Source organism: Cupressus sempervirens, chromosome 2 (assembly GCF_028749045.1).
Source record: "Cupressus sempervirens isolate cs-2001-9-10 chromosome 2, ASM2874904v1, whole genome shotgun sequence".
Lineage (NCBI taxonomy): Eukaryota > Viridiplantae > Streptophyta > Pinopsida > Cupressales > Cupressaceae > Cupressus > Cupressus sempervirens.
Genome location: NC_143119.1, coordinates 513216520 through 513234366, shown reverse-complemented (window position 1 = coordinate 513234366; position 17847 = coordinate 513216520). Strand labels below are relative to the sequence as shown.

The 17847-nt window shown below is 32.2% G+C and overlaps 1 protein-coding gene across 2 annotated transcripts in view; it reads right to left on the bottom strand.

The window, feature by feature from the left end:
• LOC149573226 (uncharacterized) overlaps positions 1-17847 on the bottom strand; it is a 235547-nt gene that overhangs the window by 139272 nt on the left and 78428 nt on the right. Inside the window, exons 6-12 of one of the 2 annotated variants that reach the window (XM_089814405.1) lie at positions 16999-17127; positions 16791-16916; positions 13590-13645; positions 13330-13429; positions 12950-13067; positions 12445-12660; positions 3922-4053 (exon numbers count right to left, since the gene is read on the bottom strand). In XM_089814405.1, the coding sequence (XP_089670531.1) occupies positions 3922-4053; positions 12445-12660; positions 12950-13067; positions 13330-13429; positions 13590-13645; positions 16791-16916; positions 16999-17127 (877 nt within the window). The remainder of the gene's footprint in view (positions 1-3921; positions 4054-12444; positions 12661-12949; positions 13068-13329; positions 13430-13589; positions 13646-16790; positions 16917-16998; positions 17128-17847) is intronic. The other variant, XM_089814406.1, reaches the window with a different exon arrangement.

The window sequence follows — 17847 nt, the reverse complement described above, 5'->3', positions numbered from 1 at the left end:
ACCTTGCACATGCAACTTAGAGAAGTAGATGGGAAAAAAAGGAGCAACATATATACAAAAACTATGCAATCTGAAAAGGAAATTGAAAGATTTGCTACAAGAATTTCAACAAGAACAAAATGCCCTAAGAAAAATAAGGGAAAAACATATCTCTCTTCACCAACCATAAAAGAACAAGTCTCTTTCAAATTTTTGAAAAATCTGAAAATAAATCTGTAGATTTTGGATTAAGATTTGTTTATCATTACAAAACTTATATGGATTTCGAAATTCAAACCTTAGGGATAGTCAAGGTTCGAATTTGGACAAGTGTAGATAACTAGAGAGATAAAATGCCCAAAACTTGAAACAAACTTTGACTTAGCAATGCCATGTGGAATGGCTTGGAAAAGCAGCATCTAGGACATTGGCTTGAAAAAGATGAAGAACAAGCTGGAAATTAACACATATCCTGAACTCCTTGGAATGATTCAAAACCAAAAAACAAAGAAATGCAACACTTTTGGCAGAAAATGTGCCCTAGATGGGTTGCTTTTGGCTAAATGCATGTGTTGACTGATGTGCTTTCACTCCCAAATTCGCCACTTCTCAAAAATGCCCAAAAATGCTTTGTATTTTGATTAAAAACGCGACGTTTTTTAAGGATTACATGTGCCAATGTGTTGTTAATACATGGACGCACTTTTGGGGAACGTTTGCATGTGAAAAAGATGCACAAAAACCCCCCAAATCCATGCCTCAAGTAAAAAACAGGATTTCTTTGAGCAAATACGTATATTAAAATGCATGCAATGTGTTAGAAAATCACCACCGTGCCTTTATGCAAGTGCTACCTTGGACGCATTTTTGGAGAGCAAAAATATGTTTTAAAATGCATGCAATGTGTTAGAAAATCACCACCATGCCTATTTATGCAAACGCTTCCCTTGGACGCATTTTTGGGGAGCAGAAACATGTTTTAAAAGTCATGCAATATGGCAAAAAATCGCCACATCATGCTTTTAATAAGAGACTTAGTGCAAAGTGCACTTTTCAAGGTCTATTACATGTTTTAAAAGACATGTAATTGAGTCAAAAATCGCCACCTTGTGTTTTATGGTTTCCAAAGTCACTTAAAAGCATTTTTTATGACCATTTACATGTATTTTGAACATATGCAATTGGGCTAAAAATTACCACTTTGGCTTAGGCTAGGTAGAAATGGGTTTTTAATATCACATACACATTCAGGTGGGTCCAAAATCGCCACTAATGTCTAACTTGAGCGAAAAATCACTTTAGACATGCATTTACATGTTATAAAAACATTCAATTTGATTTAATAAGTCCACTAAGTGGTAATTTTTAAACATGCATATGCAAGTTCGGTCAAAAACTGCCACTAATGTCTAACTTGAGCAAAAACTCACTTTAGACATGCATTTACATGTTATAAAAACATTCAATTTGATTTAATAAGTCCATTAAGTGGTAATTTTTAAACATGCATATGCAATGGGTTAGAAGAACCTCATTTAAATGTATTAATATATTTATAATAAATTTATACATGCAACAACATATTTCCCACTTACATCAATTAAATAAGTTTTAAATATGCAAATCCATATTAAAAACCCACTTCACACATTAAAATGTGTTATTGCATTGGAAAGGTCAATTTAAATTACTGTTGGGACTTATATTTTATTGGAAGTGGGTTTTCACATAGTGATTTGCATGTTGATACATGCAATGAGTAATAAAAATCCTACTTTAAGTGCATTTAAGTGTCTTATGTAATTAAATTTGACATCCAACTATAGTTTTTAATAAAGTAACATGAAAAATAATCTTCAAATAGGCTATTTCATAAAACATAAAAAACTATAGTCAAATCAACTTAGAATGGGTTGAAATTTGAAATTTGACAACAAAATCCGCTTTAAATATCAAATATAATTTTATACCATGCTTTTACCAATAAAAAGCCCACTTTTATGAGATTTTTAGATAAAAACAAGCAGTTGTCCTAAAAACCCCCACTTTTACATTTATAATTTGAGCTACACAACTCTGATTTCAACTTAAGTTAGCTCGAAACAAGTGGAATTCTAAGGGCTATTCAACTAAGGCAAAAACAAGACTAAAAACTATTTATAACACAAAGAACAACAAAGAAAGGACATGAAGGTTTGCCAAGAATCGGGCATTTGTTGTCAAAGAAGAAAAAATCTTACCAGCAAACAAATGGGATTCAACTCAACGGAAACCTTCAAAAGAAATGCAAGATAGAGCAACACTCAGTACAATTCAAGGAAACCAAATTGCCTTTATGATACTCTAAGAGGATGCACCTACAAATCCATAAAAAAAATTTTAGGGTTGCTCCAATTTTGTGAAGCCAAAATTGAGGACAACACTTATCAAATTGTATATAACTTTGCTTAATAGTTATTGACATATTGTTAACTTGCTTAGGTTGCTAAGACCCAATTTGCATCTTATAATATTGTTATGAGACGACTCCTCAAGATGCAAGGGGTGTTGAGTCAAATGGTTATTTGTAGCCAATGGGGTATATGAAGAGCCCAAAAGGTCAAGGCTTTGGTCTTGGATGACAGTTGGTGGGCTTGAGTGCAATTTGTATTGGATTTCACCAAGCCTATCATGATTATGCTTTGCTTTGCTGATACAAATTCACCTTGCTTGGGGGATGTGTACGATGACATGAACACCATGGTAGAAAAGGTAAAGCTTTTCATACAAACATATGAGAATGATCCCACAGAATGTGAAGCCTTATATAATAAGGTGGAAGCAATCATTCATCATCGTTGGGAGAATATAACTACCCCATTGCACCTCGTTGCATATGCCTTATCTCCAAGGTACTATTGCCAAGAAATATTTTCTATGTCAGACAGAGTTGCACCATATGCAGGATGAGAAAATTGCTAATAGGTGCTACAACGCATTTGCAAAACTTTTCCCAAATGATGAAATGCACAAAAAGGTGAGGCTAGACTTTGGCTTATTTGCTTCGGGATCAAAACTTACTCCATATCAATAAAGAGCCGAAATGACATAGAGGGCCAAAATGGCATAGGAGTTACCACATGGTGGTGCATGTATGGTCAACCATTTAAGCATCTACAACCTCTTGCAATCATGGTTTAAAAATTCGGTTTCGGCAATATCTCGTCTAACCCAAATTTTTTGAAAATAACGGAATTGGCAAAAACTCGACGAAAAATTCGGCAATAAATCGGCACTTTTATCAAACATTTGAAAATACGCAATTTCTTAAAATATTCTTAAAAAGTCATACATACACACCAAATTTGTAGAACATATAATGATTTGAGATATCCATCATATATTAACCAAAGTTTTAAGTTAAACAATAATTCATAGCAAGTAAAACTTAGTAGATCAACACAGTGATAGAAGTATATACCAAAAAACAAGTGCAACATCTAAATATAAATAAGTTCAAAACATATAGAAGTCAAACTCCATGAAACTACAACTTTTGAATTCACGTTAGATTCAAGTTTCAATATCAATGAAAACTAAAAGTAGCAATCAAAAGAGATCGCTGTTGCTGAGTGGGTAGTGTTGAAGTAGTTTCCCTGGCAGCATCATGCTCCTCCTTACATGCTGCCACATCTGCATCCCAGTTATCTTTCTCCATCTCAAACTCACCTAGTTGCTCATCTGTCAATAAAGGATCCTCATATCTAAGGCCCAATAGAAGTCTCTCCACTTGTTTGTGATCCTGTAGAACTAAAAGTCCCCATTGAGGCTGCCATGGCCTCGAATGTCCTCTTTTTTGCTTCCTTATCTTGTGCAATTTTTTGAAGCCTCTTTTGGACATTTATCACACAGTGAAATATCTTTCTTTGCAATTTTTGCAAGATGGTATTTCAATTGACTTACACTTGAAGTCATATGCTTGTGGCAAAAGATACATTGGACTTGTCCTTTGTTTGCTCCTATGATCCCGTATTTCCATAAAGAGTCCTCTTTGCCACCAGCCATCTTGTGAAGAAATAGGTAGAGTTTGAGAACCTAACAAATAAACAATGAATAATTATTAGAAAGTGTCTAAATTTACAATAAATCAAATTTAATATTTTATAAATTTACTAAAATACTGTTATAAATCTATTAATATATCTTATAAATCTATTAAAAATTTAAAACTATTAAAATGTATTATAAAATTATAAATATTAAATATATTAAAATAAATTTATTATAAATCTATTAAAAAATAGTAAAATAGAGTAATACTATTTATTACTATAACAGTTAAAAAAATAAAATAAATTATAAAACAATATTAGTAATTTAGTAATTACAATAATATTTTAACAATATTTGTTAAATTATATATAATATACACATTACAAATAATAAAATATTATATAATATTATAGGAAATTCAAAAATCTAAACAATCTATTTGTATATTTTAAATTTTTAATATTTAATTAAAAACCAATACTTAATACATTTTGAATCTTCATTATATGATTTTACAATTAACAAAAATGATGTTTTAAACCAAAAACTTTTAAACAAAATAATAAAATATGTTATTTTAAAAAACAAAATTACAAAAAATAAAATACTTTGGAGTCTGGAGTTTGTAACATACCTCCTCTGGAAGCTACCAAAAAGCTTGAATGCCAGTGCCATCCAATGCCAGTACCTCCAATGCAGAGATGCAAGGTCAAATGCAGAGATACTAGGAGCAATGTCGTCAATACTGAGATGAAGGCCAAAGATGTTGGTCCAAGGCTACGTCGTCGAGCAACTACATAGTGTAGACAATGTCTTTCGAGCAAACAAATGAGAGTCGTCAAGCAAAGAATGCAAATCGCATGGAAAAACCCTCAACTGCCGAATGGAAATTGTGAGTGGGTTTCACCGTTTTTGCCAAATGGAAATCCCGACCTAAACAAATAAAAAACCCTAAAACGCGCAACCACTTTTCAATGTCCAAATCGCGACGACTTTTCAACATGTTTTGGTTGTGTTTTTTTCAATTTCATGCGGTGTAATCATTAGAAATCGCCACAATTTTTCACATAAATTCGTGGCCGATATATTCGGCTTCAAATGCAACCCGCAAAATATTGCGATATCAGCGGTATTTTGCCATTTTTTTAAACCATGCTTGCAATCAAGATCTCACAAGTTTTTTTTTCTTTTTGTTTAACAATTGTATTCTACAATTTAGCATTTAACATTCTTTAATTTTCTTTTCATTTGTATGTTTAATTTTATTAACACTATCCAAGCTGCAAGTTTTTTTGCTGATGAACGGAATTGGAGTGCACACACCTATATCCATTTAGTGAAGTGCAACCGGGTTGGGCTCAAATAAATTATACATACCAACTTGCGTCTTTTGTCACATAAGGAGGATGGATACAAGGAAGGGTCAACCAAGCTTGCGGATCTAGCCTTTGAATGTGCAAACTTGGATGCAACATTACAAGATCTTACTACAATCACAGATGATGTTGATACCATCATGGCACGTGCATCTAGCACAAGTGGAACCATGTTAAGTTCAAATGATCTTGAACTTGCAAGTCTTGCAATAGATTGGTAGATGGGGATGATGAGATTGTGGATTTTTTTGAGAATACTTATGATTCTGAATCCTTATGATTTTGAATGATTGAATTTGATTAGTGAATCTTTAATCTTGACTCTTGATTGATCAACATTGAATCATGAACTAAGTTTTGATTTTGTAATTCAAATTGCATAGGAATCTTGAACTTGGGTAATTTACTAATTAGTTATTTGAATTTGTATATTTGTCACTTTCTATTTGTGAAATTTGAAGTTGAAGTATCATGCTATGGAATGGTTTATTTTTGTATATTTCTTGCACTTCTTTGCTCATATATATAGACGCATCCAAACGCATCCAAAAAAAAGTGTGTATCCATGCATCCGATTCTTGCAGTTGCTTTTGCATCAGCATCAGTAATTTAGCAATTACATTTTCATATCATGATTGCCACATTCTATACACAATTTCATGTTCACTTTGACATTTTTAAAACCTCTTGCTGGACTTCTAAGTGAAAATGATTTTCTTATCTACTATTCTTTATAATCCTTGGCACATTTCATTCATTCACTTTGAACCCTTTCGTTGTGCTATTCCATTGGCTCTGCCTCTCAAGAATGATGCCAAGCCATTAAAGGCCTTGTGTCATGCCTGACCTTATTACTTTCTGTTTCTCCTTATTTGCTTTAGGTTGTTGCATTTGACACTAGCTTTGTTGCTGGGATATTGTAAACACTGAACACTGTTTTGTTTATGATCAGACAGATTAGTTTCGGATTAGGAGTTATATTTTGTTTGGATATTGCTTTTGAAGTACAGTTTGATTTTACTAAGATTTCAGTTAATCAAGTCTAGTTGTATTGTCAATTTAGTAGTGCATGATTTGATCTTAAAACTGAAGCAGGTTTTGATATGTATGGAGGTTTGCAAGGAATTCTTGTTGCAGGATTGTAATTGCAGGGTTTTCCAGTTATTGCTATGATTACGAAAATCAGATTTGGATTATTTCATTTAGAATTATGTGCTGGTATACTTGAATTCTACATTCTTCAGCAGTTATATTTTATTGTGAATATGATGTTTACTAGGATGTTTGTAAAACTCTCAAGCGTATATATGTATTTGTGTGGGTGTTCGCATAGATATTAATCCTTTATTTTATTGATGTGAATTAAACACATTTAATGTGTATGGCAAATACATTCTGGTACTCTTAAGATTGAGAATTTCTTATTTTTATTGGTGTCTTGTTTAAAAAATATTAGTTTCTTTTAAACATTAGTTTCGAGAAATTCATTTCACTCTTTTATGTATTCGATTTGCGTAAATATATAAACATATGTGTGAATATTAAACCACACATATATTTATATATATTATGTGGTTATTTTGGAAATTCACACATATATTCACATGAATTAAAGTGTGAAGTAAAGTATAAGATGCTACATGGGATTGTCAGATTTGGCAAATTCGGAATATCTTAGGTTTCAATCATTTTAATTGTCATAGTTCATACTTCTGATGGTTAACAGTATAGTATCGATTTTGGATGCATTAACCAATAGATTGTTGACGGTCGGTAGTGAGGTTTTGACGTCGTTATTTTGGTAAACAGTTTGCATATATTTGCGAGTTCTTGGGTTTTTGATAAACAGTCCATTCTCACTCGATATGTGATGTTTTAAATAAAGATTTATAGTCTATCTTTGGAATAAGGAAACTTGTGATTTGGTTGTGATAGTTTGTAAGGGACTGTCGATTTAAAATGTTTGAACTTGCTGTCGAAACAGCATACCTTCATTGTTTTTCTGTTCTTGAATCATTAACTGACAGTCGAACACTTACTATATCAAATAAGATACAAAATGGTTCATGACCATATATGACTGTCGTATGATAATGGGAAAACTTTAAGTTGACTGTGATTATTCGAGAACTAATGATAATATGCCGATAATCGATTTACTTTGATATAACAATAGATTTTGTTTAATTGAATATTAACAATTCTTTGGTTACTTTTATTTTATTCTTATATATACAGTAAAATGGATAGTATTGAAAAAGACAAAAAAAAAAAATTAGTTATTAAGAAAACAGCAAGTATTGTTGAATAATGGAGTTGTAAGTGTCAAAAGAGAACATTCTCATATTTGGAAAACATGGTCTTAGTTGATAGTTACATAGAATAAAGACTCTGTAGTAAAAGTTTTTATAAACTTAGAAATTTGACTATGATTAGAAAAAGAAGTCATATTGATTTGAATGTATAGTCAAAAACGTATGACAACATTGTTATTGGTCTTTTTGTTCAAACAATGATGGGATCCGAACATGTAAGAAAACTGTCAATGGTGTTAGAATGTTGTTTTGAAGTATTACAATTCAGTCATAATGTTGAAATAAAAAGGAAATTTATATATATATATATATATATATATATATATATTTTAAAAGTTATACTCTGTTTTATTGAGAATCAGAGCTGTTTTCCAGATTCTATTGAAATGGAAAGTTGATTTCATTTTAAGTTTCGATTATGAAATATGTTGATGAAATTCTTTTTTTTAAAACGAAAGTATCTTTTGTACTTGATCTTACTATCTTGCTATTTCAAAGGATAAGTAAAGATTGTTATGACAGCAGGGATAAATAGTATAGTACTAGGATCAGTAAATATCATTAAGTTAGAATGTCAGTTTAATTGTATTTACGGGTTCTATTATTATAGTATTTGTTTCTGTTGTTATAGTAGTCTAAATTTACCTTGGAAATAGGAAAAGTTAAGATGTGTTCGAATAGATTAAAGGATGTAGTATCATGTTGAAAACTGAGTTATATTCTGTACCATGAACATTCTTAGAAAATCTGTTTGATGTGTATTTTAAGAATAGCTGTGATGAACGTATATCGGGGTGGCTGAATTTCGTTTATCCTATTCAGTTAATTAATTCAGTGATAATTATAAAATGAATTGGGTGGGTTAATTACATATAAAAGATAGTTGGCCTTACCTATGACTTAAACCTATATGGTTAAGTACGGAGAACAAGGCATATCTCTATTCTGTCAATGACAAGTATAGTAGAGAAACCCGTTATGTGTTAGCTATGAGCATACCATACATGGATGCAATATCTTAGTGCCATAACGACGACACCTCAGTATATATATGTTTCATTTACGTGTTATTCTTAGTGCGAGTTTAATTTTGCAATAATGAGTAAAGGTTTACTTCTTGCATATTAATTTTGGAACTGCACTATGTTAAAGTGAATTAGATATCTACATTATGGTTTTGTATATGTTTGGTCTAACATGCATGCAGGTGGATTACGCTTTTCAACTCAGTATGTACTCAGCCCTCTTTTGTTTTGTGTTGCATTCTGTGTGTTTCCAAGTGCTTCGAGATTACAAGTAGCTAAAGATGTTTATTGAAATTCTTCTTGAATCATTATTTATTTGCTTGTAAGGTCCATATTTTGGACATAGGCATTTAAGGATGAGATTGTACTTCATTATTGTTCTAAACACAATATGTATTAGAATCTTTATGGAATCATATTTGGATGATAATTACTTGTATTTTGAGGTTTTCAGATTGAGAGTGATTCAATCTGTGTTATTGTACTTGTATTAAGTGAGAAAAAAAAAAAAATATTGCGTTCTTTGTACTTCTTATTGGATTCAAATTATTGGTTTTGTTAGTGGTAGTGTTACACCTTGCCACATTCTTTTACACTTTATCCCAGCAATTTCAACCTATCAATGTCCTCTTTTTTCAAGCTTTGATTGTTAATGCTACCAATAAAGTGTAACTCAATTAGTAGTGCATTTTATCCTTTTAATTCTTTTGCACTATCTGCACTGTGTTCTTCACCATCTTCTATTGACAAACTCACTAGAAATTTGTGCCATAATCTTAGGTGCATCTCCCTTATAGAACTGCCACTCAAATTGTGCACCAATAGTAAAACTTGCCCCTGCTCTATCTTATATGGGTGTGTCACTTGAATGTGGTATTAGAGGAATTTGATTATTCATTTGGCAACTGTTTTCTTCCTTCTCACTACCTAAGTCTCTATTGATCAAAAATTCATATTTCACTTGGCATACTGCAATGTCAAACAGTCTATAAGAGTTAGTTAAAACACCAATTTATGATTGGAAATTTTGCAACTGAACTAAAGAACTCAATTGATGTTAATAACACAAAAGGAATGGCCTAATATAAGACTACTAATGCACCTATAGACAAATTTCCATAGGTGTACCAACATTGTTTTGTAAAGATGCCAAAACAATAAATAGATAGCAATGTGCATTTTTAACCAACCATGCATGTTATTTACTTATGAGCCTTTTTGAGTGAGTTTGAAATCATTCACCGTATGAAACCCAACCATAGGGTTAACAAGTTAATGAACAGGGTTAAATTAGCGATTTGGGTTTTATCCACCACAACCTCCACTTTCAGCCCTAAAGAATCCCATGCAAGACAAATTTACGATACTAATTCCAAATTCAAACATTATAATCATCTTTCCGAGTAGTGTGCAATACAATATTATGTTGTATGCATGGCAAACTAATGCATTCAATTTGATCATCTAAGGATGCATCAAGAACAATCAGCCAATTAACCATGACAACCTCACCTTGCAACTGGACTGTAATAACCCTTGAATGAATGTATTGTAAATTTTGAATTCTTAATCCCCATCATATAAATGAAAAATTAAATAATTAACAAAAGTATATGTACAATTATCTCTTATCATATATGATTGCTTAATTTCTCATATATATCACCACCTAATATTTGAATTGACTATAATAAAAGAAAAAAGTCTTAGATAAAAAATAGACATTATCAAATACAACTATTAAAAGAGAGACAGTGACCATTGGTCACGACTTTACTGCATAATCATATCTATGAGCAAGGCCCAGCAGCGAAGGAAGAAACATAAGTAGAGAGCAATAAGAACAGAAAAGACAATAAACAACAGTGCACGGGAACAGAAAAAAAAATAAAAGACGGGAAAAGGACAAATATAATATATATTCAAATACTATGATAAAGATTATTGACAAAGTTGCCATGATAAATAAGGACGCAGCAATAAGTCAAGCTAACAGTGGTTATCTGATAAGACGGGTAGAAAATGCAAGAATAGCAATATCAAAGAGACATCCATATGAAAACTAGTGCTGGGAATTAACGAAACCCAAGGTCATCGTAGTAAGGAGTAGATGGACAACAATAGGGGTCTGCAAGTCTGCAGAACTGTCTTATATAAGGGAAGTGCAACAACGGCAACAGGAGCTATATTGCAAAGATTAACAACTAAAATATCAGTGAATATTATAGAGTTAAAGAGCGAAAAATATACATATTCAAGAGGAATGTAGTTACAGACTATATGGGTATGATTCATCTAATTTATATTAGATTGTTAAAATAATTGATAATTAATAGAGATTTGAACTTTATAGTTCTCATAGAGACCCATCAAGATGATTAAAGGACATTCATTTTTGAATATCAAGTTTATCTAAAAGAGAACTCAGAGATTAGAGGAGTTTTTCTCAAAGAGGACTCAGAGATTAGAGGGCATTCTACATGAATGCCGTGATTCCAAAATGGAAACCAGGGAGAGATTTACTGAGAATCTCTAGAGACAATATATATATATATATATATATATATATATTGTAGTGGTCAATCATGTATCAGAGATCAGAGGCTTGGTTAGTGGTAGGATTTCTGCCAAGTAATTCTTGTTAATTAGTTCACTCATTAATAGAGATCCCAGAGGCCTTATAAAGGCCCAATCGATATGACAGTTGCCTAATCAAGAGCTATTCTCATCAAAGGGTTAAGTAAATCTGAGAAGAGTTCTTTGTAAGGATTAGGTGGGGTTAGTATGGGATTAGCAGTTAGATTATTTAATAATTATTTTCCTTCTCATCCACTAATATCTATTGCAGGTTTAGTAATTAGTTGGTCTCATATTCTTATATGTATATATTTATCTTTATCACCTACTAACAATTGTTACAGGTTGTAGCCTTCATTACTCAATCCAGAAGCGGGGACATTAGATGGACTTTGCTGGAGTAGCAGGATCAAATTATAGTAGTTAAAGCAACTTGAACATGGGGCTTTCTTTTTTGATCATCCCATATTACCATTACACCACAACCACTTTCATCCATGAATTATATAACATGGTGATTTGTAAGAAGTAACGCCACAGGGGCATCTTTGCAAATAGTGCAGAATCGCAGATATTCAACATGTTATGCGCAATCCCACAGCTAAAGTTGAAGGTTTTCACAAGTTTAGTGCACAGAATTTTTGGGTGCAAGGGAATTCTCAAATTTTATGAGTAATTGTAGTCATAAATCTTAAATCCCACTAAAGGTGTTGATAAGGCACATTCCCCTGTTGTTTTCTAATTAAATATTTCGGATCTTCAAAGTCAGCCACTATTCACAATTTCGCACTGCATCCTTATGCACATTCTGTAGTTTCATTCTAAGAAGCCAAATCCTCGGCATCACTGCACAAATTTCCCTATTTCAATCTTGAGAAACAATTTGGATAGCGAGAAAATTGCTAGTCAATTACAGACAAGTACTTTTATTGACCATCACTATTTAGGGCTTTGCATATGGTTAGATTATGTTATGCTATATTACTTCAAGTACAGTGGCTGGTGTCTGGACAATGTACCAGACCTTCACTAGGTGAACTTAATATTACATTCATCATCTTATATATTTACATGTATTCACAACTCAAAATATGTAGATCTTATAGCCTTTCTCTAGAAGAAGAGTGTCCAATTTCTTACCAATTATACCACCTCCTGCAGTCAACGCTTCTAATGATGAATTGCTACCTCCACCTCCACTGCCTAACTCACAGGGTAGATCCGCATCGTCATACACCACCCCACCTCTGCTAGTCTGATCATTAAAGATTCCAGAGCCACCCTTTCCACCATGACCACCCCCACCTCCTGCACCACCACTTACAACCTCTCCTTTACCAACTCCTCCTTTGCAACCTGCAAACATATTCATCAGATTGATGAAATTAAGGTTCTACCATTTCTATGTCAGCATCTACAAAGCTATACTATAGTGTCACAATTTTTTTATTCTCACATGTCATTGCATATCTATAAGATGTCATTACTAAGAATAGAAAATATAAGCACCTCTCACACTTGATGGCACCATATAAAAATAACATGATTATACAAATCTTGAACAAAGATTTCTGCAGGGAAGCATTTGCAAAAGCTCTCTGGATAGCCTGTGTAGAGCTATTTTTCCATGCAAGACAATCTATACCTAATTCTGATGCAGTTATGGAACCATTGGACCTGACTATCACCGTTCTGGCTCTGTGAACATGAAGAATGCTACCTTTCACAAGCCCATCTATAATGATATCTTCCACGCGACATATCTGCAACAGAAAAGCTCATTTAAGCAATATAAAAATCTTAACCTAGAAAGTTCAACTGGAAATATGGCCATAATATTCAATTTAACAGCACTCACATTAAAGAGTTAATAAAATCGAATATTTTGTATTACTGTCTAATAATGCAAGTTACATTGGCAGCACTCTAATCGTGTGATTCAAATAAATATTTAGCCAGATTCTTGTCTCCTCATAATTTGAATCAATGCTTCCTGGAAGCAGATCAGAACAGTGTATATCTCACCTGGAGTGTGAATGGCAATGAGGCATTTACATTACAATCTTCGGGAGGATAAATCAGATCATTAGGACAAGTTTCACTCTCACAATGTAGTTCTGGGGTCCTAAGCATTTAAAAAATGCACACCAATAATTAATGTAACTCATTGAATACAATATGACCAAATATAAGCAAGAATATAGTTGAAAAGTAAATCACTGAAGAAGCAAACATACTAAGACATAAATACTGACATAATATAACAAAATAAAATTCATACTTACAAATCAATTCTCGGTTCCTCGTCCAAAGGTGCCTTCAGGATTGACCCTACACCAACCTATGGAAGGCAAAACAAGATTATGCATTCATGAACTGTAATGATGGCCACATAACATAATGATGCAACCTTGAGAAGAACATGTTTTCAAAAGAAAAGAACAAAAAATATATAACAACCAACATTGAAATTATATTCATGTCCCCGGTGACCAAACTAAGTCAATGTAACTCAAAGGTAGATCCATTTACAACAATAGTGCTAGCCTACTAAGATAGAAAAGAACCTTAGCAAGATCACATATAAGACAAAATAGATGAAATCATAAATTGTGATGTTGAAATTTGCAAGGTAGACTGGTGAATAATGGCTGAATGATCTAAACAACACAACTTTAAGTAAAAACTCAGTTTACAAAAAAATTGCAGTTAATAAATAAGAACGTAAATGAAATTCTAAATGTCCATAACAACCAGACTGAGTCAACGAGACTCAAAAGTAGACTCATCTACAAAAGAAAGCAAAGCAAGTTACCAATTTTGTTGAGTAACATTGTTCTTAGGCAAATCATCCAGTCTCATTTTGTTTAAAGCCATCATTTTTAAAGAAAAAACTGAGGACAAATTTGTTGAACTACTTGTAAACATAATTTTAAAAACGTTCTATCAAACCAAAAATATGCAGCACTTAGGGCTAGAAATATAATGAAGCCTCACAGATCCTTAAAAGGGAGAAATTAAAAAAGAAACATCTATACACTAGATACAGTGAAAGACTGTCTGACTTGATAACTAATTATATTAGTACAAATTCAAAAATCACAGAAAGCAGGACTGTTTTTTGAGCTTCACATATCATAACAGGATATTCTTTCAGTAGAACTCATCAATAGAGGCCACATTACTCACAACATTCCAGATAAAGGAAAAAAGCAACATATGTAACTAAAATACAAAGAATAAAGTTGTATAAGTGCATTTATCATAAATTGCTTGTCTACTCACGGACAAGAATGTCACCAACACACATAGAAAGAAGACAATACATTTAAAGATATAAAGTGAGGTTTGTAACAAAACCTTTGCATCAGACTACTGATACTTGTTGAATTATTTGAGTTTTTTTATGTTCCAACTATTCAAAAAACATTAATGGCATCAGATTCAGAATTATTATCAAAATCAAAGATTTTGGTTACAAGTTACAACAGATGTAAACAATACTTTCCGTAACTGTGTGCCTTTCCGTAACTGTGTTCAGTGCCAAATGGTAATGATCAAGAACAAATGGCATGTGGCAGACCATTAAAGGGGAATTCATGCACAATATGGTGAATAATCCTTTCATAGACAAATATTTTGCTTCAAGATTTTATTTTAGGTTCTAGCACGGACTCTAACCACAGTAATATAAGTTCCAAAACTAATAGCCACAGAACACACACAGATAAATGAATCCTCGATATTAGGACCTCCTTGTCCCAGGTGAATCCCATGCCACACAGAAATGACTCTCAAATTTCAAATATTTAAGTTTAGTTTTAGCTGTTTGGGCCCTATATTAATATACATAGACCAAATAAAACTAGGCTAAAATTAAATCTTCTCAGAATTCAAATAGAAAGCACGATGGAGACCTAAATAAATATTGTTGTTTTCAACAGTTTTTTCAAACAGTAAAAAGAAGAATGATGAAGATGTCAAAAACAATAATCTTGTCTCCTGTAAGAGAAAAAGAAAAATCTATAGTAATTATTTCTAACTTCTGTCAAAATTTGGATAAAGCCATATTTGTAAGTGACCTCTTTGGATGTAAATTGGTAGAATACTATTGCAGAAAAGAAAAAAAAAATTATACCATCAAATTTTAAACTAAACAAAATACAAAAAGAATTAGAAAAACAAGACATGTCATTCTACACACTTCCAGCTATCAAATTTTGTTTATGGCACCAGACTTTAGCAAACAATCGATACTGATTTTGAACTTCAGTTGGTCATGCCATGCACTATTGACCTCATCATTGTAGAAGGTTGGTGGTATCTTCAGCAGTTTCCATTGTACATGCATGAGAGTTATATTAAGAAACCTGAAACTCAAGAATTTGCATAACTAGCATATCCACCATAGATAAATCTATCTATAATTTTCCAAGAGATCATTCTTGAGGCACCCTTTACTAGACTTGCAATATTAACTACAAAAATCATTAAGTTTTCAAAATTGCAGACATCAAGGAAAACCATAATTATCAAAGAAGCAATTAAAGCTACATATGTTTCTTTCTGAACAAATAATGTAGTGGTTAAAGCAGCATAAATTTCCTTATCATAAATATTAAGGGAGGACAAGTTTTAACTTATTGCATTAATTAATAAAAAATACAACATTTGCAGGCAAGAGCCTACAACACAATGGTCAATTGTGAGCCTCTTATCACAAAGATCTTGGGTTCGAGTCTACTCGAGCTTAATAAATTATAATAATACTTAATCACAACACATAGTAATAACTAATCTCAGCTTCGGCCTCTTACCAATCAAAAAAATAAAAAATACAACATTTGCTAAAAATTATTTAAGAAGCTTCCAAATAGGTTCGAAAGAAATCAATACTTTTTGTTTATGTAATGGCACCTCTACGTTTGCATTCAACCTTCCTGCTTTTTTGGTGTTCTGCTCCTTTCTTGAATTTATTTTGATTTTGAAGAGGTGTCAATATTTTCTATTTCAAATATAAACTTTTATTAGTTATGTTGAACATTGTTGGTTATACCTCTTTTCTTATTATTTTCTATATTCGTTGTTGGCCATAAATTATTTTGTTTTAACTTTTAAACGGAAATAAATCATTTTACTTTATATTTTAATATTTGAAAAAGAGGATACTAAAATAATGTTGACATGGAATTTTTTCTTTCACAATAACAACAACAAATGCTTCTCCCCCTATTGCCACTGCAGGTTACAACTCTAACACAATAATAATTGTGTTCTGTTAAAGTTGTTTGAAATGAATTGAGTGATAATATAACTGTATCAGCGGCCTTTTGAGCCTATTTTCATATTTTCCCCTCTTTATACCATCCATTCACATCAAAATCAAAAACTAATATTTCCACAGTAAATTACATAAATTTTCTCCAAGCAAATATTAGCAACAACTTTTGGAATGCCAAAAATTCATTTAAATCAATAATGCTTACATAGATAACATAGAAGAGAGATATGAAAAGCCGTTGTCCCCTTATAGTGTCTCCTTCTCCTGTTAAGTTCAGTCGACCTTGTCCATGAACACCTAAATTTGCATTGGATGTTATAACTGATTGTTCCTGCACGGAAAGTTGAGTTCAGTGTCAAGCACAAGCAAGCATGTCATTTCTGAATTTAAGAATGAAAAAGGGAACCACATACCCTAAGCACCATAAGATTGCTTGCTTCCAAAAGTGAAGTGCCAACCATTGGATCTCCTCCACCATCAATTTCCAGTTTTGAATTCCACATTAGCAACATTTTAACAGACATTCGCAATGCTCCATAAACCTTCGATTTGTCATAAATTTTATTTAGAATACAAAGAAATGTAAAATATAAAAATGAGAAAAAGCTCTAGAGACTATGCCAATAGAAACTATAATCAACAACAAACAGTTAGATAGAACTTTCAGGTAAAATCAAAGACTTGTCCTTATTAGTAAAGTAGCACTAAAATACAGATTTGACAAGCTTTCTGTTAACAAGTATTCTAATATTTTTCACAATCAATCATAGCGTACGAGAGAAAAGAGGTTAGAGGTACCAAAAAAACATTATTGTACAAGACATATGAATAGCAACAATCATGGTCAAGTACAATAATCGTTGATATTCGTGTACATTTGTTTGTGACCATAATTGTTGCTGCTCATATATTGTTCATTACTGCATGTAAGTAAATGATGTATCCAAACATATTTGATAGTGTGAATCAGGCTCAAATGAACATCCATGGTTTCAAAACTCAGTGAATTATTCAACAAAAACTAGATGTCAATGAAAACACATGGATAGACACAACTAATACTTTTATTGTTAAGTACCATCTAACTTAAGCAATTGGAATGCTTCCAAGTACATGCAAATGAAATGGCCTATTTATGAATATCCTTTTTCGGTCATCATGCTGCTACAGGGTGCTCTGTGATTGATGTGCTCAGGTTTGGTGGAAGCATCTTGAACTTGAATGGAGACCTGCACCCTTGATTGTTCTGCATCATAATGGTC